Source organism: Psammomys obesus, unplaced genomic scaffold (genome assembly GCF_907164565.1).
Source record: "Psammomys obesus unplaced genomic scaffold, mPsaObe1.curated_primary_1811, whole genome shotgun sequence".
Taxonomy (NCBI): Eukaryota; Metazoa; Chordata; class Mammalia; order Rodentia; family Muridae; genus Psammomys; species Psammomys obesus.
This window is the reverse complement of record NW_026596073.1, coordinates 21,440,572-21,464,552: the sequence shown is the minus strand read 5'-3', so window position 1 is coordinate 21,464,552 and position 23,981 is coordinate 21,440,572. Positions and strand designations below refer to the sequence as shown.

The 23,981-nt window shown below is 45.9% G+C and overlaps 1 protein-coding gene across 1 annotated transcript in view; it reads right to left on the bottom strand.

The window, feature by feature from the left end:
- The window catches only part of Nceh1 (neutral cholesterol ester hydrolase 1), a 60,662-nt gene that overhangs the window by 4,496 nt on the left and 32,185 nt on the right, over positions 1–23,981 (bottom strand). Inside the window, exons 2-4 of the mRNA XM_055626125.1 lie at positions 16,076–16,304; positions 14,824–14,893; positions 1,284–1,455 (exon numbers count right to left, since the gene is read on the bottom strand). Of these exons, the coding sequence (XP_055482100.1) occupies positions 1,284–1,455; positions 14,824–14,893; positions 16,076–16,304 (471 nt within the window). The remainder of the gene's footprint in view (positions 1–1,283; positions 1,456–14,823; positions 14,894–16,075; positions 16,305–23,981) is intronic.

The following is a 23,981-nucleotide window of genomic DNA, read 5'->3' as shown; positions in this document are numbered from 1 at the left end:
TGTGACTCGTAGTTTCGAATGAATTCAGTTACGTGACCTCTGACAAGGCTCTCCAAACCCCCAATGACACTCAACTTGTTTCTATCTTTTCATATTTACACACCTTGTCGCATGTTACCTATGAGTAAACTGTGGGCCTTATTTACTTTTTTGTTCCCTATACGATGACAAATAACTATGGCCTCTGGAAGAGGAAAAAAGTCACAAATCTTCCTGCTCTAGAGGCTAGAAACAGTGAATGAAGGAATGGAGGGACTTCAGGGTTTATAAGTGCTCAGTGACAAGCTGGGCCCTTCCTCTCTAGGCTGGCAAAGTGAGTTTACGCCAGCAAGCCATGAATGCATGCCCAGACTGAGCTTGACGCGGAAGGGAAATAACTCCCTGTCCCAGCGACCTCAGCTCACCTGTGACTGCCCCACTTTGTGTTCTAGCACTTAAAATCTGACATGTGGATGCTGCGTATAGAAAGGAGATGGTCTGTTTCACAGCAACTGAACAACCCTCACGTTAGAACCCCATCTCCTGGCAAGAACTGTGTGTGCGTATCATCTCCCGCAGTCCTCGAAACAGTCCTGCAGTGTGATGATGACATTGCCCTCACATTACCAAGGCTCATAAAGCAAAGGGATTTAGCCATGGACTTATTTATACCTCTCCAAGGTGGAGCCAAAATTCTGTGTATCTTTGAAGCCTACGAGCCAGGAATGGCGGTATGCACCTACAACCCCAGCACTCCAGATGGCTATGCCAACATGATCAGAAGTTCCAGGCTGGCCTGGGATACAGAGTAATATAAACTGGGGGTGATGGCATATGCCTATAATCCCAACAGAAGGACCAGAGGTTCAAGGCCACCCTAAATCACAGAGAGTTTTGAGCCTAACCAAGGCTACATGACATCCTATCTCAATCAAATAATAATAAATAAATCTGAAAAATGGCTTAGTCTTTTAATTTCTCTTAAAGCTCTTAAGAAAACAACCGTAGGAAATGAAATTTAATATCCAACTACCCCACTTTGCAAGTCAAACGGTATGAGGCAGGTGAGGCTATTCAGTGTCCACGCTATTCAGTATCATCTTCCTGAGGAGCAGCAGCCTTTGCAGAGACAACCCTCAGTGGCCACTTCAAAAAGCCCTGTGAGAAAGTGCTCCGGACAGTCATACGAGGGTGCCTGCCACATGGTGGGCAGCCCAGCACCACGTGTGAGGAACGGGGGAGATAGCTGGGCATGCTCACCCCACCCAACTACCACAAGCACCCTGAGACACTGCTGCTGTTACCTGCTGTCCAAGGGCAGCAGCCAAATTCCCGCCAGCACTGTCTCCAGAGATGCCGACTCTGCCAGGATCCACCTTGTACTTGTCTAAGACTTCTGGCTGCAGGAAGTATTTTGTGGCACGGATGACGTCATAAATCTGCTCGGGAAAGTAAACCTGTGGGACTAGCCTGTATCTGTGAAGACAAAATCCGTGTCAATTTTAGGATGTCACAACATCTTCATGGCCGCAGGACATTTAGAAGAGAGAAAAATGCAAAAGCCAGAAACAGACAAGAGCTTAAAATAAATATAAAGCATGAGCCATTTATTTTCTTGTAAATGATTTAGTAATTTGGCACTAACAAAGTCTTTTTTAAAAATGAGCTGGCTCTCCTAGTTATATTCAGCTGTTAACTTGGCACAGTTTTATCTGAGGGAGTCTCAGCTGGGGCACTGACTCCACCAGCCTGTCCTGTCCTGTGAGCTCCGTGGGGGGGGGGGGGGGGATTTTCATGCTTATTAACGTGAGAGGGCCCAGGCCACTGTGGCCGGTGCCACCCTGGGCAAGTGTCCTGGGCTCTTGTGAAAGCAGGTTGAGCCCCATCCAGAGGAAGCAATGAGCAGCGATGCTCTGTGGACTCAGCTTCGTTTCCTCTTCAGATCTCTACCCTGACTCTCCTTGATGTGGACTGGAGGCAGGATGTGATCCAAATGAGCCTTTCCCTCCCCTACACTGCTTTCGGTCATATTTTCTCACAGCAACAGAAAAAGCAAACTAGGACACCAACCATGGTGTCCCAGAGGAAGCTGAGGCAGGAGGATTTGCGAGATTGATTTGGGGATGGCGGGGAGGCTCTGTGTGACCACAGAGGTTAGCAGTGTCCATCAGTGTGAACCAAGAAGGAAGTCTTGCTCAAGGCGACTCAGTGGCTGATTTGGTTCAAACTTCAAGACTCTGACACTAGGCAGGTTATTTCATGCATGTGTAAGCACAGTACAATTCGGGGGGGGGGGGGGAAGTTTCCTGGTGATGGCTAACTCAAACCCATGTGTCCCATAAAGCTTAAGGCATGAGCCCATCAAAAAACCTGTGACTTCTTCCATAAAGATGGGTTCTACAGATTGACCACATGTAACATGTTAAGGATCTGGGGTGGATCTGGTAACCGGTAGCACAAAGGTCACCGGGCTATTAATGACATCCATTCTCAGCCTTCTGGGAGGAAAACAGGTGTACATCTCTTCCTCTGAAGAGACAACCCTGTGTGTGTAACCTTCCTGCCTCCCCTAGTGCCTACCTGTGAGCCCAAGGACCTGTGTGCTCACTAAAGGCTGAGGCCAGCCTGGGCTACATAGCAGGATCCTCGAAAGGCTCTAATTGCGGGTGCTCCTTATATTAAGACATAGATGGCTCCGTAATGAATTTGGGGGGTTTATTTCTGAAAGTCTATGTACCACTCATGGCAGCTGTGGGTTAAAAGCTAACTAGACAGCATGAGCTGATTAACTGGCCTCACATTAACCACAATTCACCTGATAAATACAATAAAGCTGTCTGCTAAAGAGCACCATGCCAGCAGCCATTAAATCCAAGGAATGCGTGTGCACACTGGAACACCGCTAAAATGCCTTTTTAACCAGAAAGGGAAAGCTGAGTTGGCACACAGCCTCATGGAGACCCTCTGGGATATTTCCGAGCTTCCTCCTAAGTCATACTTTGCAACAGCAGAGGTCTCTCTGTCATCTTATTCTGCCAGAACCCTGATCTTGACAAGAGCCACGCTCAAGATGGTTTCAGTTCAGTGTGCCTCCTCACAGTTTCTCCGTCTCCAGCCTCCTTCTGTGCTTCATTTTACTTATCCTTTGAGCCTTAACTGGGAAGGCTGACTGCAGTTCCACTTGCTTCTGGGGCTGAGGTAGGCATTCAAGGGTTGCTTTGTAATCTCAGCCACTTAAGAAGTTGAGGCAGAATCCCGAATTCAAAAGTCCTGCTGGATTACACAGTGAGTTCAAGTCCATCCTGGGATACTTAGTGGGGCATCGGGATAAAATGAAAGAAAAAAAAAAATAAGGCCTGGGGACTCAGTTCAGTATCCCATTCAATACTAGATCCACAGACGGGAGCGGAGGCGGTTTACACTGTTTATTCCACTAGGTGGCGACATCTCTTAAGATTGTATTTATCCTTGCTCTTCCCATGTAATTTCTGATTTGAAAACATATACCTCACGAGTCAAGACATGAAAATATCATTTTTCTTTTTTTGTTTCTCCCTCATTCTACCACAGTCATAGTTAGGGTTTTTAGTGCTGTGATGAAACACCACGAGCCAAATGTAAGTTGGGGAGGAAAGGGTTTACTCAAGCAGGGCCGGAACCTAGAGGAAGGAAGGAGCTGATGCAGAGGCCCTGGAGGGGTGCCGTTTACCTAGTTTGCTCTTCATGGCTTTCTCTGCCTGTTTCTTATAGATCCCAGGACCACCAGCCCAGGGATGATGCCACCAAAAATGGGCAGGGCCCTCCCCCATCAATCACTAATTAAGAAAATGCCTACAGCCAGATCTTTCAGAGGCATTTTCTCAATCAAGTTTCCCTCCTTTCAGATAACTCTGGTCTGTGTGTCCAGCTGCTGCGAGCCCAGCCAGCATGGTCACTACCCGTGTGCCATAACGAACAATTTCTAGCTGAGCGGGAGGTCAGGACACATTTGTACCGGGATACCCACACGCATGAAGCTGAGTGTCCAGGCACTCTTCTACAAAACACCAAAGAACCTTTGGGTTGAGGTAACTAAAATCTGGGAAGGCTGGTAACCTACTGACTAATCATGTCATTTAATAACTTGCTGAGCTAACATGACAAACAATCCTGAAAACAGACAGAGCATCATGCTAACATCTACGGTGCCATCGAAGATCCACAGTCTAGTCCAGCCTGGTGGTGCTGGCCTGTGTTCCAACTAGCAGAGGCCAGGCAAGGAATCCCAAAAGTTCAAGATGGGCTCTAAAGTGAGTTCAAGGCCAGAATGGGCAACTTAACTTATTAAGAATCTGCCTCAGGGGAAGAATAACCAAGCATGTGTGAGTCTGAATTCAATCACCAGTATGCCAGCCCCCACACAAATCCATAATCTAACCTGTGCTTTGATGTCTGTGTAATCCTTTTGTTTAAAGACAAAGGCTAATAACTGTGTAGCTCTGACTGGCTTGGAACTCACAGAGATCACTGCCTATCTCTGCCTCCTAAGCACTGGGATCAAAAGTGTGTACCGCCATGCCCACATGTTTGCTGAAGATAAAATATCCATCAGTTTTACTTGGTAAGAAAAGATACTACAGCCGGGGATGGTGGCACACATCTTTAATCCCAGAACTCTCAGATGCAGAGGCAGGCGGGTTAGCCTGTACAAAGCGAGTTCAGGACAGCCAAGGCCACAGAGAAAAACCCTACTTTGAAAAAACAAAAAGAAAAAAGAAAAGAAAGAAAAAAAGAAAAAAGATACTACTTTTGTAGAGCAGAGAATGAATACATTCTGCAGTACTTCAGTCACTTCAATGTGGTAAGATTTACCTGAGACATCCAACAAAGTCTGGAATGTATCCACAGACACAGACAACTTACAGAGTCAGGAGGACACTTACGGATGCCTCATCTAAAGAAAGTAAATGGCTTGGTCTAGCAGCACAGGCCAATAATGCCACCTACTTGGGACTGGAGTAAGTCAACAGTAAGTTCAAAGCCAACCTGAGTAACTGCCTGTCTCAAAATAAAAAGCAGAGCAAAAGCCTGGATGGAGAGCTCAGTGGTACAGGGCTTGCCTAGTATATATGATGCCCAAGAGAGGAAGGGCAGGATGGATGCAGAGAGGGCACCTACTGTCTGCTGCTCAAGCTCCAAGTTATGTCCCTGGAAAGTACTAGATGTGCCAGCACACCCAATTCAAAGCTAGAATCTTGTGTATCTGTGTGTGTGTGTTCCTGAGTATAAAGTTTGTGCTTGTGTGGGTGGGTGCATGTACCAAAAGAGGATGTGGGACACACTGCAGAAATCGAATCTCAGATAAAACAACTTTAAAACCCATGCCTACTTCCCATTCTAAAATATATCTGTAGTCTTCAAAAGCCTCAACCCTGAAGGTTCACAATACCTCATTTGAGCAGTAAATCCTCAAACTAGGTTTTTGGCATCTCAGACTCTATCTCATGATTTTGGTGGGTTAGCAATGTTCCTGATACATTAATAATATGCTTTTCTTGATGTCAGGAGAGGTGGCACAACACCTGTGATCCTGGCAGGAGGATCAGAAATTCAAAGCCAGCCTCAGCTATTGAGTGAGCTTGAGGCCAACCTGAGTGGCATGTCGTAAACAAAAACCTTACTCAACATAAGACATATTCTCTTCCTCACCAGATGTGGTAATCTACACACATGTAACTCCAGCATTGTGATCATCTGCACACACATTTAACTCCTGCACTGTGCTCCTCTTTACATACATGTAATCCTCCCAGCTGGGGAGGCTGGGGAGGCTGGGGAGGAAGGATGCTGCAAGTTCAAGACTAGCTGAGATCCATCACAAATACAGGCCTAGTCAGAGCTATAAATGCAGACAGTGTCCAAAACAAACAAATATGATCAATAACACACACACACACACACACACACACACACACACACACACACACACACACACTCCTTCTAAATTCTGCCTGCTGGCAGTTTTTCAAAAACACTGAGGTGTGAGCCCTGCCCTCAAATATTCCAATTCCAGTACCGTAAGGTGAATTCCTGCATCTATTTTAGAAGAAAAATCCCCAAGGACTCCCGGAGCCTCACCAGGTTGGACATGTTGGAAGCGCATTGCACATGCTCCTTTCTCTCTCTCCCTACCCCTACCAGGCCACTTCCCGTTGCTATCCCTCCTCATCCCCTGGATTTCCTCATCAAACGTTCCCCACCTTTCATTTTAAATGAAATGAATTTAAATTGAATTTTAACTGAAATTTATTTCTTTCAGTAACTTTCTGAGTCCCTCTCCTTCCTAGCAGCCAAGGTCTCTCACAATACACCTCAACTCGGACATCTCAAATGTCTTGAGAAAAGAAAGGTTCAGAATGGTTTATCAAAGAGTTCTACTGGGCACCGGCCCTGTGAGCTAATGCTTCGTTTGTTTTGCTGAGGCAATGTCTCTTGTAGCCCAGACCAGCCTCAAACTACGAAGCTGAGGATGACCCTGACCATCTGATCCCCCTGCCCCCACCTCCTGTGTGCCAGAATTACAGACACGGGTCAAGTCCTGTTCGCATGAAAACCAGAATTTTATGCAATGCAAGCATTCCACCTCCAGCTCCTAACAGTTACTTTAATATTTATGACAGTGACCGGGGAGAGGAGGGGGTGCAGAAAGACTGATAATCTGGACTATCACTGTCCAACAAGGCCAGAACAAGCATTGCCTGTCCCTCAGAAATGACATCGCCTGCAAGCCATGTTGCCTGCAGGAGGACAATGTTTGCATCAGGTTGTGCCAGGTGGGTGAAAGGTTGAGTGAGTCAAGAGTGAAATCATCTTCCTGCTCGATTCAGAGCAACAGAGAGAAGGCTCGAAGCCTTTCCAGCTACTTCTGTCTCAGTTTTTTTTTTTTTTCCTCTCCAAAGAAAACTTCAACAAATTCATTGTGGGAACCTTAAAAGGTTCCAAGTTTGGAGAACCTATATCTTCAGTAGGGGGGTATCTCAAATAAATTAATAGTTATATCACACTCTGTATTGGATACAGATAACCCCAGAGGTATGAGCTATGCATTCCTTGAACAGAGTTCTTCTCATTAAAAGAACATACAGTGAGGCCTGGGAATGGAGACTGGTTTGCCCACTGTGCAGGAGGCCTTGGGTTCCATTCCTTGTGCACATAAAACCAGGCGTGGTGGCACAAGCCTATAAACTCAGCCCCCCAAGAAGCACAGGCAGGAAGGTCAGAAGTACAGGGTTGTCCTTAACTATAGAGCAAGTTCAAAGCCAGCTTTGATTACATGAGAGCCTGTTTAAAAAAAAAAAAGAGAGAGAGAGAGAGAGAGAGAGAGAGAGAAGCAAGCAGGAGGGAGGAAAAAGGGAGGAAGGGTAGGTCAGATAGCAGGACTGGGAATCAACAGCTCTTTGTCTTCTTTTGGAAGTGCAGTTTGGGTATGGACATTTGCGACCAGTCTCCCCTGCTCTTTCTGCTTTCTTTTTCTTTAATTTAAATTTATTTTTTATAATGTATTCACTTTATATCCCGAATGTAGCCCCCTTCCTCGTCTCTCTTCCCACTCCTCCTCCCCTAAATCTCAGAAAGGGGGAGCCCTCCTCCCCTACCATCTGACCGAAGCCTAGCAAGTCTTATCAGGACTGCCTGCATCCTCTTCCTCTGTGGCCTGACAAGAGCACCTACACAGGGAGAAGTGATCAAAGAGCAGGCAACAGAATCCATGTCAGAGGCAGCCCCTGCTCCCCTTACTAAGGAAACCCACATGGAGACTCAGCTGCCCATGGGCTACATCTGAGCAGGGGGTCTAGGTCCTCTCCCTGCATGGTCCTGGGTTGGTGCATCAGTCTCTGCAGGACCCCATCAATAAAAGCTGCTTCTGCTTTCAACATGGGCCTCCTGGGAATTGACACCACCTTGACCACCAACACTTCACCAAAGGAGCATGGAAATTAGAGCAAAGGCTTGACGGACTGGGTGAAAATAATACTCAATAAGCCACATGTGGTGGCTCCTATCTGCAACTCCAGCACTTCAGTGGCCGAGACAAGAAGACTGTAGTGAATATAAGGCCAGCCTGGTCTGTATGGTGAGGTACAGGCTAACCTTGGCTACAGGATGAGATCCTGTCTCAATAAGGTAGGGAAAGGCAGAGAGCTCAGTGGGTAAAGCACCTGCCTTGAGTACACAAGGAGGGCCTGGTTTTGATCCCCAGAACCCACAAAACAAGCCAGACGTGACGGTATGTGCTTCAAATCCAAGTGGAGGAAAGGTGGGGACCGGCAGAGTCTTTGGGCTTCCTGGCCAGCCAGCCTACTCTGCTTCGTGAGTTCTAGGCCAGTGTCAGAACCGGTCTCAGAGGGAGGAAGTGGAGAGCTCCTGAGAAAGGACTCCTGTGGTTGTCCTTTGACCTCTCCACATGCGCACATGCACTCACAAGCATACAAACACACATGGGTGGGGATTCAAGATTAGACAGACATTGGAGACTCCACCAACTTCTCAGAGGTTGAGTGCCAGAGCCCAGGCCTGAAGTTTTTTGAAACAACGTGAATTTCCCAGTATGCTGGGTCCTAGCTAAAGACTTCTGGGGGCTCACAGCAGCTCAGTGGCAGAACACTTGGCTGGAGTGCATCAGGTCTTAACTTTGGTCCCCAAGGCTGTGAGAAGGAAGTGCCTTCCTGAGACCTATCTGTGACGCCTGAGCAGCCCCAGCTCCAGGTGCTTATCTCAACTGCCTCCCCCAGTGCAGAGGCAAAGCTCTCCCTGAACCCCAGCCAAGATACTCCGCCAGCCTAGACAACCCAGGGAACCGTGGGATTCCACCTCCCTCTCTTGGTGGAATCTTAGTTACAGAGGGGGATCCAGAAGACCCAGCATGAACAACGGGACCCGACTGACTGCGAATGCAACTCAGCTGTGTGCACACGTGTCTCCTGGTACAAGCAGCATATATGTAGTAGACAGAGGTCAACCTTGGCTAGCATTCCTCGGTGCTGCTTTGCTTTTGAGACAGTCTCTCGTCGCCGGGAACTCACCGGGTAGACTAGGACGGGTGGCAACTGAGCCCTGGGGATCTAGTTTTCTCCACCCCCCTTGTATTGGGATTAAACAATTGTCCTTTTCTCCTGTTTAAATTAGTTCTGGGGCAGGCACTTAGGCCTCCATTCTTGCACAGTGAATACTTTATCTCTCTGAACCACTCCCTTCCACCTGAAACACTAAAGCACCGAATGTTTTAAGAGAAAGGCCTGGGCTTCTCTTTCCCCACTGGGTTTTTATTTAAGGAGCAATCAGAGACAACATACATTAAAGAAGAACGTTTGAAAGGAGTGATTTGCTATTTAGCGTCAGCAAAGAAATCAAACAGTACTTTTTTGGAAGCAGCCACAGGATCTTCTTTCTGTGGAATTAGATTTTGTAATGTTGATTGATGCTGGCTGGGCAGACGTGGCTGAGTAGGCACAGGTTAGCTCATCTTCTAAGTTTGTGTTGTTATTTTCTGTGTGGGGAGGTTCGAGTTGGGCTGCTCTTCCTAGCTTTTTGCTGCTTTGTGTGTGCGTGTGTATGTGCACGTGTGTGTGTGAGGGGTTGGAACTTAGGGCCTCACACATTTAACAAGAGCAGCCTGCTTCTGCATCGCCTCCCCATGGCTCCACTTACCACTCGAGGGAGGAAGAACAAAGACTTAGAGTGCAGTCACTGTGTGCTTTTCAGGTTGCCATATACCTAAAGCTACCGAAGCAGACGGGCACTGCACGGCGTCCCACAGAAGCACTGTGGCTTTGGAAGCTTGTAGCTTAAAAAAAAACAAGGCCCTGAAGTCTCCAGTGCTTATACCTCAATGAGCATCAAAGCCCAGCACATCAGCATCTTGTGTGAGATCATCAGCAACAGGAGCCTCCAGCTCTGCAAAACTTCAAGCTCTCACCTGACATTTGGCAAAATGTTATGTGGTTTAAGGCACGCAAAATGGTGTATAAATGCAGAAAAAAAAAATTTTAATTAAAAGCAAAAACTTGAACATTCTTGACAACAAAAAGTGACTGTACATGATAAACCCCCTGGAAATGTAATGTTACCCAGCATTCTATGTGCACTGACAACCAAGAATAGCAAGGCTTATTACTGTGACACTCACCTTGGTTGAGACAGCCACTGTTAAACCACCCAAACCACAGCCTCTGAGCCACTCTAATAAATAGTCATTGCATATGCATTCTTACATACATACGTACATACACACATATCCACTCTACCGATCTGTTCCTTTAGACAACCCCAACTAACAAATAATCTCACACTGGATCTCTGAAAGAAACACATGAATCCTTCTTCTCCCTTACATCTTATGGTCCTAGTATTATGTTTTACTAGACAAAGCAGAGGTTAAATGGCAGAGTGTTGGAAATGCCCTACTTTATGAATATAAAACATGATGGTCCTAGGCTATATAAATAAGAATACAACCATGTGATTAGATATAAGATACCTTTCATTTACCAGATACATATTGTATAGTTGCTATGTGATAATTGCAAAGTTTCATAGAAGGCACTTAGTATTAGGCCCTGGCTTTACTGACTTTTTTTTAAAAACTAAAGGCCTGTATGTATGTCAGCTTCTTGGTCTGTCCTCTGACCCCTGCAGACAGCACAGGCAATGCCTACGTAGGAAATCCAACTCTTGGTGCTTATATCCCATGAGGTAATTGCATTTCCAGGCTGCTCAGCCCTTGCCTACCAGCTCCCACAGATATAATCTTTACCAAAGCCCAATCCTCATGAAGCAAAGACACGACACCACTCCCCGCCCTCAGGGGACCCTGCTGCAGACAGTCTCTCTGCCAAGAGGAGAGGCTGCGGCAGAAGCCAGCTTCTACTGAGTTCCTGGACTCACAGGATCCTCTGCCCTCATTCCCATTTTCTTAGGTGGGATCATCTCTTTCTTTCCAAAGGCCCTTTTATCTCATCGCTCTAGACTTCAGAACCATGATGCTCTGTCTACTTAGGTCCCAGTTTTTCCTTAAGGAGCTCTGTTCTGACATCACTCTTTTTTTAAAAGTTTGTTTGCTTTGTCCTTTTGCTTCTTGAAGACGGGATCTTATGTAGCCCAGGCTGATCTCAAAGTCGCTATGTCGAAAGAATGGCCTGAACTTCTGATTCTCCCACTTCTCTGACTTCAGTGCTGGGATCACACCACCATGCATTTCTGGGGACCAAAGCCAGGGCTGCGTACATGCTAGGCAAGTATCTCCAGCCCCAAATATCACTTTTTTTAAGGGTGCCTTTTCTGATCCTTCAAAGAATACACAGTCTTGCCCACAGATGCCTGTCACTGCTCACCAACTGCTTCATCACACTGTAACTACTAGAGCAAAGTTTTTAGACTGTAAGGCCTGCTGTATCACCAGGCCTTAACACTCTGGCCCAGGAGAGAAATTAAATCAGTATTCATGGAATAGAATGACAAGGAAAGAACTGAGCCAGTTAGAACGATGCTCCCAAGTTAGATGTCTGGATGTTCTCTTCAGGTACGACACATGATACTGGCTATCTTTCAGCTAAAATATGGGATAAAAGGCTTTCTGAGGCTAGCCTGGGCTGTAACCTTCTCACCTCATTATTTCCGTCCATAATAAATGTGTTCTGAATTCCAGGTGTGCACTGAAAATTTTGTTAGTTGACCCTTTGTCATTTTACGGTAGCAGTATTCATGCAGACCTGCTCAGTATTTTATTTTAATGAAACACTGCTTCAGGGTTTCACTGTGACAGGAGGTTGACATCTATAAATATATTTGATTCATTCTATAGTCATAACTCCCCTGGGCCATATGTAACCCATGGGCTGGCCCCAGGTTGGACAGGCTTACTAGAACAGCAGAAGCCCTTTTATCCCAACTATATAAACTGATCTCTAGGCAGTTCCTTTTTCCAAGTCAGCATGAATCTACTTAGTGTTTACTGCACAGCCTTACATAAGGTGCTGGGAACCCATGCAAAGAGCTCTGGTTTTCTGATCCCAGGAAGGACTGTTACCCCCATGTGGCTTATGAGTCTCAGTGAGCTGCCTGAAGGTGTCCCTGCAGTGAATGAACCTCTGGATGCCTATCATACAGAGCCAGCACAATGGGGAGTTAAGAAGAACACAACTGCTTCTGCGTCTTAGCATTTGCTAAAAAGCTTGAAGACATCTCATCCACCCAACCACGTTCTTTGATGAGCCCAGACTCCGAAGTAACACCTGTGTCCCTGGACTCAAGAGAAGGAGGGCATGTTGCAAGAGCTCAGCGAGTGTTGCCTACTGTTGAGACTGAAGTTCCAGGGTCTTCAAGAAAACAAGATCCTGCAGTGAACAAGAGCCTCTTGGTACCCAGTGAGGCCAGCCTGACTTCCTTCCTTCTCTAGGCCTTTGAGTTTCTACAGCTAGCAGAAACCACTGAAGGGTCTATGAAGCTTCTTCAACACCACACTCTGGGTCCTTGCTCTAGGGCTGGGCCCCTTCAGTGTCCTTCTGTCCCCTGGCCAGTGGCCCAGGCCTACAGTTGTTTATTGGATTATTCCTGCATTGCTGAACTTCATTTACCATGAGTCCTCATGGATCCAGAAAGCCTAACCGCGTAGCTTAGGAGCTACGCAGAACAACTGTAGCTAAATCTGCTGAGGTGGCAGCCTCCTCAGCCACACTGCGTGACCCACCCCAGGTTTCTGTTTGTATGGTGGGGCTGCCTGCAGCTTCAGTACAGCAGCTCTTCACACAAACAGCAGGAGGATTCTCTTAGACCTCATGTCTGTTACAGACAGTTCTGAGCTGCCATGTGGGTGCTGGGAACTGAACCTGGGTCCTCTAGAAGAGCAGGCAGTACTCAGCCATCTCTCCAACCTATTGCTACAGGAGTGTGAGAGGAAGGTAAGCCACAAATGGGAAGAAAGCAGGGGGAAGGGAGAACTGGATGGGCCTGGGTCTTATCAGCAGACAGTGCCTTCACTGTCTGGCCACTTGGCATTATCAGCTTCCTCCAATCCTGGCTTGATAATCAGTAAGGCATGGGGGTCATCTACAATGTCTAACCTGGAGTCAGTCCTGCACCCATGTACTTAGCCATTTGACCTCACATAGATGATTCACTTCTGTGAAGAAAATAGTCAAAGACCTATCTTGTGGGGGAAGGGGGGAGGAAGGGAGGGAAGTTAACAATCCACGTGTGCTGGTTCCTGCTCCGGTGTGTGAGGAGGCCAGAGGTTAACACTGCGTGTTTTCTCTATTGTTTGCTACTTATTAATTATTTTATTTTACTTTACTTTATGCACATTGGTGTTTTGACTCCAAGCATGTCTGTGTGAGGGTGTCAGATCCCCTGGAACAGGAGTTACAGACAGTTCTGAGCTGCCATGTGGGTGCTGGGAACTGAACCTGGGTCCTCTAGAAGAGCAGGCAGTGCTCAGCCATCTCTCCAACCTATTGCTACTTATTTTTTAAGACAAGGTCTCTCAGTGAACCTGGGGCTCAGCAACTCGGCTAGACTGAATTACCAGCAAGGCTCTGGGATCCCCTAGTCTCCTTCTCAGCACTGTAATTATAGCATGCATGACCACGGGTGGTCTTTTTTTATGTATGTGTATGTGGGGAGGAGGCCTCCATACCCTTGGTTTGTTTTTTAATTTTGTTTTGAAACAAAGGACCTTACTCGGTATTACACAGTCCAGACTGGCCTTGAACTTGTAGCAACTCTCCTGTCTTTAGCCAAATGCTAGGATTACAGACATAAACCACCATGCCTGGGTGATTTACATGAGGATTCAGAAACTTAGACTCTTCATGCACTCCTCACACAGCTAACAACCAAGACGTTTCTGAGCACAACTGATTCAAGCAATGGACAAAAGTCCCAAACATCCCCACATGCATTAATTCCTACTGCAAACATGTATGGCCTGCCAAACGTGGAGGATGGCTTTAGAGATATAATAAAACAGAAAAGTGGCTGGACTTTCCCATGGAGCTAACAAGAAAGGCCTTCATAACAGGGGAAATCTGAAGGAAGATATAAGTGAGAGATAAGGACTGAAAGCCCTGGGACAATGCTGGCATGAGACAGAGAGGAGCTGTGTCATTACCACAGCAACAGCCATCAAACTATTCAGACACTTCATAGTCGCTCAAGAAACAGCTTACAGGAGAGCCAGCGGAGACAGGCCTAGCACAACGTTTTCTGACAGTTACGTGGTACTGAGCACAGTGCTAGCTATCTCCAGGAGTCACAGAAACGGACAGAAAATAGCACTGGCTGCAAACAAGATTCTCTTTAAAATCCCAATTGTTTTTGGTTTTAAAATGTTACTATCAAAGTTAAAGTAAAACTACATTAAAAAAGGCACCTGGGACTACAGCTCGGGTGTATATGAGATGCTGGATTGAGTCTCTGGCACTGCAGACAAACGGCAAATGCATAAACATTTAAGATAAAGTAAGTAATAACAGTTCAAAAATATTAAGTAAACAGGCAAGGTGACACATACCTGTAATCCCAACATTTAACATTATATTTTATTTTTATTACAAAGTTACTAGACTCTTACTTAGAATTTCTTCATAATAAAAATTAAGAAGAGGCTGGAAAGAAGGCTCAGCGGTTAAGGGCACTTGCCGCTCTCTCAAAGGACCAGAGTTTTATACCAAGCACCCACAATAGGCAGCCCACAAACCCCTGAAACTCCAGCTCCAGGGACCTGACACGCTATTCTGGCATGTGCACATACCCACACACATAAATACAAAATAAAAATCTTAACACTGGTGACCATTGGTAAGTACTCACTCGATTGAAACAATGACGGCGTTCAGCTCCTCGGCCATTACTGTGCACAGCTGGTCGTAGTAGCTGATTTCTAAGAGACAAGAATGCATCACTACAAAAGTGGCCATTTAGGTTGTCCGCTCTTACACACTTCTGAGTCTAGATTGTTTTTAGACTAATGTAATAATAGCAACAAACACTGAAAAAAATGCTTGTGAGCCAGGAGTGGTAGCACCTGCTTCTAATCTCAGTACCGGAAGGTAGAGGCAGGAGGGCTGGAGTTTAAGGCTAACATGGACACCATTCTAAGATACATGAGAGTGTCAAAAACCAAAAGAGAGGAAGGGGTTAGAGGACGTGGAAGGAAGAAAGAAGGGAAGGAGGGAAGAAGGAGAAAAGAAGAGGCAGAGGGAGGAAGAGAGACAGGAAGGCTTAGAAAGGGAGGGAAAGAAAGACTGAAAAGTGATCAAATAGATACACTCAAGTTAAGTCTATTTTATAATAAAATGTAATTACTGTGACTAACAGGAAATCAGTATTGGGTTACTTTTGAATGTTTTTAACTTCATAATGGGCTATATGAAATACATCAAATTAATTCTGATTTTAAAGCTCTTCAAATACACCCTATCAAAACAAATCACAGCAAATTAGCAGTTTTCTCCTTAGAATTATAAGATTTTTATACTTTTAACATCCTCATTTGCTGTGATTCAGGAAAATCAGCAACGTGAAGAATTCAGCAGTTTCTTGAAGCCAACAGAGAAGAAACAGAATTTCAGGAAGTTTTAGCATTTCCTAGAGAGGGGACTCAAATCTGGTTTATGGAGCGCTGCGGATCAAACTGAGAGCTTCAAATCGAGGAGGCTGTGCACGCTGGACAACACTCTGCCATCTAAGCTACATTCCCAGCTCAGAAAAATATTTTCAAAGCAAAATGCCAGGGCTAAGAAGGAAATCAACAAGGGCTGGGGCTGCCGCCCAGCGGTAGAGCCGTTGGTCTTACGTGCACGGTGTAATACTTCCAACCTCCAGTGCTGCAAACAGGAAAAAATGAAGGCCGGGGGGGGGGGGGGCGAGAAAGGGAAGGGCCCAATATGCAAAACCTTTCCAGACCACAATCATATAAACGAAAGCGGCACTGCTGCCGTGGTCAGGATGACGGTAGAGACCAGGATGGTCCCGGAGAACGCGGCCCAAGCTTCCCATTCTTAAACAGTGCTTCCAGCCCCTCGCAGAGCCAAGCACACGGAAGCACCTGGGGGTGACTTACTTGCACTTGCCAAGGCCCAACCTCCTCCGTGGATGTAGACCACACTGCGCCGCAGCGGCTCATCGGGTTTCGGAGAACCTTCGAACACTCGGACTTCCACCCCGTCAAACTCAGTGTCTGTCACCTTCACTCTCGGAGAAGACCTTGCACTTTTCTTGCCCAAAGAGATGATGATGAAATTCAGTGCGATCAGATGGTGGCTCAGTCCCAGGGAATGGATCAGTTTACTCTGCAGGGTTGCGGGGAAGAAAGTGGAGCGCTGTCAACAGTTAGCTCCAGACAGGTACCCAGCGTGATGCTCACCGACGCATATGGATTGTTTGCCTTACTTTCTTCTGAGCGAGAACAGTGTGTACGTGTGTCCAAGCATGTATATAAGTGTGTGTGAGAGAGAGAGAGAGAATGAGAGAGTGAGAGTGAGTGAAAGAGAACACAAGAGTCTCACTCTTTGTCTTCCTTCCCCCAGGCTGTGAACTTGCTTTGCCAGACCAGGCTGGCCTCAGACCCTCCCAGAGCTCCACCTGCTTTTGCCACTGAGTGCTGGGAATAAAGGCAGGCATGAACACCTGGCTCATTTTGCTTTTCTGAAATAGGGTCTTCACTTAGTATTCCAGGATGGCTGGTGATAGTTGAGTTCTGGACTAGAGAGGTCACGAGGCACTTAGAACAGGACAACAAACTGCATTCACTTTCACAGCATTTTCTCCTTCCCTCTTTCTCTCTTGCTCCGTTACCTACTTGCACATCCTTTCTTTTTTTTTTTTTTTTTTTTTTGTTTGTTTGTTTGTTTTGCTTTTGGTTTTTTGCTTTTTCAAGACAGGGTTTCTCTGTGTAGCCCTGGCTGTCCTGGACTCACTTTGTAGACCAAGCTGGCTGTGAACTCACAGAGATCCGTCCCCTCAGCCTCCAGTGAGATTACAGATGTGTGCCACCACACCGGGCTTCACACCCGGTGTGAAGGGTAGTCTTTACATAGAACCTGTGCACTTGCTCCAAGACTTTATTGTTGCAGTGCTAGGGGTGAAACCCAGGGCGCCAAGAGTGCTAGACAAGTTCTCTACCACCAATCCATACCCCAGCCCTGACAAAATGATTTTTAGCCCTCTTTAAAACTCTCTTTCGGAGACAGGGTCTCACTAAATCGCCTGAACTCTGTCTGTAGCCCACTCTGAAGGACCTGGAATTTCAGACTGCACCACCAGCCTGAACTGAGTTGGGCAGAAGGTAAGATATGAGCAACTAGGAAAAGTGCTAAAGCCAGGTTCAAAAGGGTTGGGCAGCAAATGCCTACTGCTCGAAAAGGCAGAGCATCAAAGAGGAGGCAAAGGGGCAGACGGTGGGGGAGGTGGATGCCAATAAACCCTTCAATTTGGTGCTCAGCCTTAAATTAACATCTATATCATGTTCCCCAATCCTACCCTGCGCTTCCCAAAAGCTAAAGGAACATCATAGAAGAGAGGGCAGAAAGGGTGGGAGAGCTGATGACAGGGAGGAGGGCTATGAATGCTGTTTTCAGGACATGGTGTGGCCACTGTGCCCACAAACTCACTGCAGCTGTAACTACCTGAACAACATCAGTCATCGCTCCAACGGGCAGAACTAACTTGACTCAGCAAGTTAGAAACAGAAGAGAGGACAGGAGTGGGAAGAGGGACAGGCTGGAAGTGCCTTAAGGGAGTAGAAAGGGAATCTGGGGTGGATGCCGTGTACATGTGTGAAATGATCAGTGATAGATTGATACACATATTTATAGAGAGACGGTCACTCTGAAAGCGACAGGACCATTGTACAGAAGCCAACGGTGTCAACTCCAGAGCCACTATGGCAAAATCCCAGCTCGTACCTAAGTCTTGGAACTCTGGGTCAATTACTAAGACCCTCTATACCACAGCTTTCCCCTGTTAACACTAGCAACCATCAGAAGTTGGTGGTGGCCGTGTAATCCCAGCACCTGGGAGGTGAAGCAGGAGATCAGCAGTCCAAGGTTATCCTCTGATACATAGTCTGAGGCCAGCCTGGGCTACAGTGAGACTCTCTCTCAAAAATAAAATAAAACGCAAAACAAAAAGTCTGATAACCATGCTGTGAAACTGTTGGATAAATGTTATAAACAAATTATCTCCAGAAAACTTTTACATATGTGTGCTGGCTAGCTGTTATCTCAAGTTGATACAAGCTAGAATCATTTCATAGGACAGAACCTTAATTGAGAAAACTGCCTTCACCAGATTAGCGTTGCTACATTTTTTTTTTTTTCCTTGATTGATGATTAATGTGGGAGGCCCCAGCTCACTGTGGCCAGTACTAGCCTGGGCAGTGGTCTTGGATGCTGTAAGAAAGTGGATTGAGCAAGCCAACAGGAGTAAGCCAGTAAGCAGTCTTCCTCGAGGGCCCCTGCAGTCCCTGCCCTGACTTCCCTTGATGATGGACTATAAACTAGAAGCTGAAGTAAACCTTTTCCTCCCCAGGTTCCTGCTGGTCAGGATGTTTTATCTAAGTGATAAAAAATAAGGCAGTTAGCACTCGTGGATCCCAGGGGAGAAGAGGTGGCCCGGGAAGAGCCTGCTGCGTGATGCTCAGCCACATAAATATCTTAGTAAGCTGCAACATGAGCCCCTGTCTGACGACTCCACTACAGCTCCCAGCCTGCTTCACTGCTCTTCTCCTGTCTGATGGTCTAGCTTCTATGTCAGTGGTTCAATTTTTCTAGCATGTTCACTTCTTTCTGTCTAGCATCTTTTTCATTCCTCTTATCACATTCTGCTCTTCTGAACTAATTATAGCAAAATACATACTTGGATAAAAAAAAATCATTTTTCTGCATCAAAATCTGACCATATTTATGGACTTTTATTACGGTTATTATTTGGGGTGGGTTTGTTTTGAGACAGTCTCATGTCTAAGTATACTTTTAAGTGCAGATTTGGGGAGACGGGGGTTTAAGACGGGGTTTCACTATGTAACCCTGGCTGTCCTGGAACTGGTTATATAGAACAGGCTGGTGTTGAACTTATGGAGATTTCCCTGCCTCTGCCTCTGCCTGGGATTAAAGGCATGTGCTACAGGATCAGCTTGAAGGACAGGTTTAATTTCGATTGCTGTTAGCACTCAACTTCCATGACTTTATTGTAGGCTAGAGAAGGACGGGAGAACAGTGGTGGAGAGATGTGTTTCTGGTTGTGGGTAGGGGTCCCACATTTCAACCTTAGCACAGATAGGAAGAGAGTGTGAAAGCATCAAAGAGACCCCACTGTGGTAAGATGACAAAGCTTCATCCCCGCAACCCTGCCCATCTGCCTCTGCCCTCAGGAAAGCTGCAAACCTTCCTGCTGGACCTGCCCCATCTTGACTTCCAACTCAGAAAAATGGCACTTTCTTCCCCTTCCCATCTCCTTTGCCACAGCAGCTGCTGAGAGCTCTGGCTCTCATGTTTCTTCTCTCCAGCATATCATTGTCTAAATCTCACATACACCATTTTTCATTCTTCATATACAATAGTAAGAACTTTCAAAAGGGATTCTGTGCCCATGGAGACATAAACATTCAGGATCCTCAGGCAAAAGGGTCAAACATGAGTTTGAAATAGATATGTCAAAACAAAAACAAAATAGAACCTTGGAGCACAACATGATTTAAATGGCAAGTTGGCATGAGATAGACAGACAGATAGATAGATAGACAGATAATGCCATCTGTAAGCAATCCTATCTCTGCTCCCTTTCTAGGTCAGGTACAGAACTGCAAGACAAAGTGGTTGCAATCCATAGCACACAGCCAAGACTTACTGAAGCAAAGGCAGTCCTCCATTCATGCTATTTTTTAGGGTGTATAACAGGGCCAGGTCCCCTTTTCCTTCTTGAATTGGATGGGGAAGATACAGTTTGTGGGTTGGGCTACTTTAAGTGACAGCAGGAATCAGATGGAAGCAGACAGACTTCTGAAATACCCGTGGAGAAAAAATCCTGTGCCTGGAATAGGAATAAACCCTGCCAAAAGAGGGATTCTTTCAGACAAGAACTGGGAATTAAGCCATCTTGGATTAAATGAAAAGTATTCAAAGAATCAGTTCAGGGCCTCTGTGTCTAGCTACTTACCTATTCAAGAATTAACTATCGCCTATCTTCCCTTGGATAGATGGATGGATGGATGGATGGATGGATGGATGGATGGATGGATGGATGGAAAAATGGACATAACATGGATATATTAGTGGATTATAGATGGATGAACTATAATGGGTTGGCTTCTGAAAGGCAGAAAGAAGGCAGTCTGAAAATGCACTAAATTCTTTGAACTAAAAGCAGAACTCAGCCAGGCCTGTAGATCCAAGATTATAGCAACAGTCTTCAAGAGTCAAGGACAAAAAGATCACCAGTGTCAGACAGGCGTGGACTACAGAGATAAAAAAGAAAGGGGGCAGGGGCACAAAACAGGGAGGATAAAGGAAGATTAAGGTAGAACTGCCCCAGTGGAAATCACATTCTCCATGGGGTGAGGCCTACCCTCCTGCCTGCTGCCTATAAACAAGCTTACTTGTGAGACCTCTCTGGAGACCAACCCTGCATTTGCTATTCAGGTCCTATCTTCTTTCTTCTTTCAGGATTGTATCTTACACCATTCTTTTCTGTGTCTTGTCTGTCACAGCTTCCTCAAGCTGCACACCAAGTCCTTCTATGCTTAAAGTCTTCACTTTCTTTCTTCTGACCCACTGCCCTCTTGATCTCTGTGAAGTTGTCTGTCCAATTAACACTCCTGCTTCTTCAGCTCCCTCACCATGCGACCGACAACATTCTGACTTCCAGCCCCACATCTCCAAAATAAGTTCATCAATGGCCTACTCAGTCAAGTATCTATCAACCTGCTACTCAAAGTTTCTTTCCCTTTAATTTTTCCAGGCTCTTGTTTATTGTGCCACAAGACTCTATCGATTGATGGATCTATCTATCTATCTATCACTGGGGGAGGGGGTCATTTTTTTTTTGAGAGAGAGAGAGAGATGGTTTCATGTAGTTCAAGCTGGCCTCAAACTCACCACGTAGGAAAAAAAAAAAACATGGGCCTGAACTTCTGATCCTCTTGCTCGACCTCCCATGAGCTATAATTACAGGGATGTACACCATGCTTGGTTTTTGTAGTGCTGGTAATCCCATGGCCCATGCTATGTAAGGTGGCTATCAACTGAGCCACATTCCCAGACCTTGTTTCAAGTTTTGAGACAAGGTCTAGCTTTGTAGCCTAAGCTGGCCTCAAACTCAGGATCTTTCTGTCTCAGCCTCCCAAATGCTGGGATTACAGGTGTGGCCAACATGAACTTTGTGTATATGTACGTGTCTTATAAATTGGTTCTATATCTCTGTCCCAGAGCTTCTTTGGTTTGTTTGGTTTTTGGAGGGAGGACAGGGCAGGGCATTGAGACAGGGTTTCTCTGTGTAGTTGTGGCTATCCTGGAATTTGCTCTGTAGAGCAGGCTGGCCTCAAACTCAGAGATCTCCCTGCCTCTGCCTCCCAAGCGCTGGGATAAAAACCTGGCTCAGAGTTTTCTTAAATAATGGTGTCTCCAAAGATCTATTTTTTATTCTGTTTCATTTTGTTGTGGAACTAGTGCTTGATCCCAAGGCTTCTAAAGCAGTAGGTGAGTGCTCTACCACTGAGTAATCCCTCATTACTCAGTCCACACACACACCTCTTTTAAACTATTCTGTTTTGAAGCATAGTCTCTCTCACTAAGTTTCCCAAAAAAGTCTTGAACTTTTAAAACTTTTATTTTAAATTACATGTACAGAATAGCCTGTGTATGGGTACATGGGATGTGCATATATGTAAGTGCAGATGTTCTTGGATTCCAAAAGAAGAACACTTGATCTTTAAGAACTTAAGTAGTAGGTGAGCCACCCAACCTGGATGCTGGGGACTTAACCCAGGTCCTCTTCGAGAAGAACAAGTACTCTTAACTCACTAAGCCATCTTTAACCTTGAACTTTCCAATTTTAAACTCTGTGCCGGATGGTTTTATGTCAACTTGACACAAATTAAAGCCATCACCTAGGAAAATACCTCCATGAGACTGAGCTACAGGTAAGCCTGTAGGGCATTGCCTTAATTGGTGATTAATGGAGGAGGACCCAGCCCATTGTAGGTGCTACCATCCCTGGGCTTCTGGTCCAGGGTTCTATAAGAAAGCAGGCTGAGCAAACCATGAGGAGCAAGCCAATAAGCAGCACCCTTTCATGACTGCTGAATCAGCTCCTGCCTCCAGGTTCCTGTTCTGTTTGAGTTTCTGCCCTCAATGATTTTGATGATGAACTGTGAGTGAAATGAACTGTTTCCCCAACAACGTGCTTTTGGTCATGTTGCTTCTTCACAGCAATAATAACCCGAACTACGTCAAGGTCAGAGGACAACTTTCAGGAGACAGTTCTTTCCTTCCACCGTGGGTTCCAGGAGTTGAGCTCTGGTCATACATAGGCTTACATATGAGGTCTTTTGAAACTGCTGAGCCATCTTGCTAACCCCAATTTGAGCTCTCAATCCTCCTGCCTCAGTCTCCTGAGTAACTGGATTTACAAGCTTGCATTTGACAAAGCTCAGTATTTTATTGTATTTAGTGTCACAATTCCTGCTTGCCTTGCAGAACAATGAACTTCATAATGGCCTGCTTGCTGGCATGAAGGCACACCTGCTGCTTGCTAACTTGAGTTGAACTGACTCTATCTGGGTACTGATCACTTTGGCCCTGTCTCCCATCCATCGTCTGTCTTTTTCAAACTCCAGATCCACATTTCCAACCATGTCCAGGTTCTAGCCTATAAATTCCCCAAATTTGTGTAGACAGGGCTGGGAACGTAGAGCACCACACATTCTGCAATGGTTAATCTTTATTGCCAAGCCGACAGCATTTCCAGTTATCTAGAGACACACCTCTGACAAACTGCTGAGGTCATTTCCAGAGAGGCATAACTGGGGACAGAAGACCCACCCTGATTATGGGCAGAAACTCCCATGGGCCGAGTTCCCAAACAGACCAGGAAAGGGAGAAGAGAAAACTAGCTGAGTATCAGCATCCGTCTGTCTCCGCTTCCTGACTACAGAGGTGACCACATGCCTCATGCTCTTGCCAGGACGTCTTCCAACCTGGATGGACTGTATCCTCAAACCATAGAAAACCACAAAACTATCAGCCAAAACAAACCCTCAATTAACTTGCTTTTCTGTGGGTATTTTGTGGTAGTGATGAGATAAGTAACTAATAAAGGTTTGATCCCAAGCACCACAAAAGAATTAACACCTGGTCAGGTATTATCGGTTCTCAATCTTTAGGTTGAGACCCCTTTGTTGGTAAAATGACCCTTTCACAGGGGTCACCTAAGACCACTGGAAAACACAGATATTCACATTGTGATTCATAACAGTAGCAAAATTACAGTTATGAAGTAGCAATGAAAGTAATTTTGTGGTTGGGGGTTACCGTAACATGAGGAATTGTATTAAAGGGTTGCAGCATTAGGAAGGGCCACACCTTTAATCTTAGCACTTGGAAGGCAGAGGCAGGTAGACTACTATAAGTTCAAGATCACCTTGGTCTACACAGCAAGTTCCAGGGCAGCCAGAGCTACATAAGCAAAACCTCTGTTCAAATAAAGAAAGAAGAGAAAGCAAGGAAAGAAAGAGAGAGAGAGAGAAGAAAGAAAGAAGGAAGGAAGGAAGGAAGGAAGGGAGGGAGGGAGGGAGGGAGGGAGGGAGGGAGGGAGGGAGGGAGGGTGGGAGGGAGGGAGGGAGGGAGGGAGGAGAGAGAGAAAGAATTTGCATGGTCTACTCTTCCACAACAGTAACCCACTACGTTGTTAGCTTGATTCTTTGCTCAGTTCCTTCCTTCGTTCTCAAGATTTCCAAGCAGCCACCAAGTCAC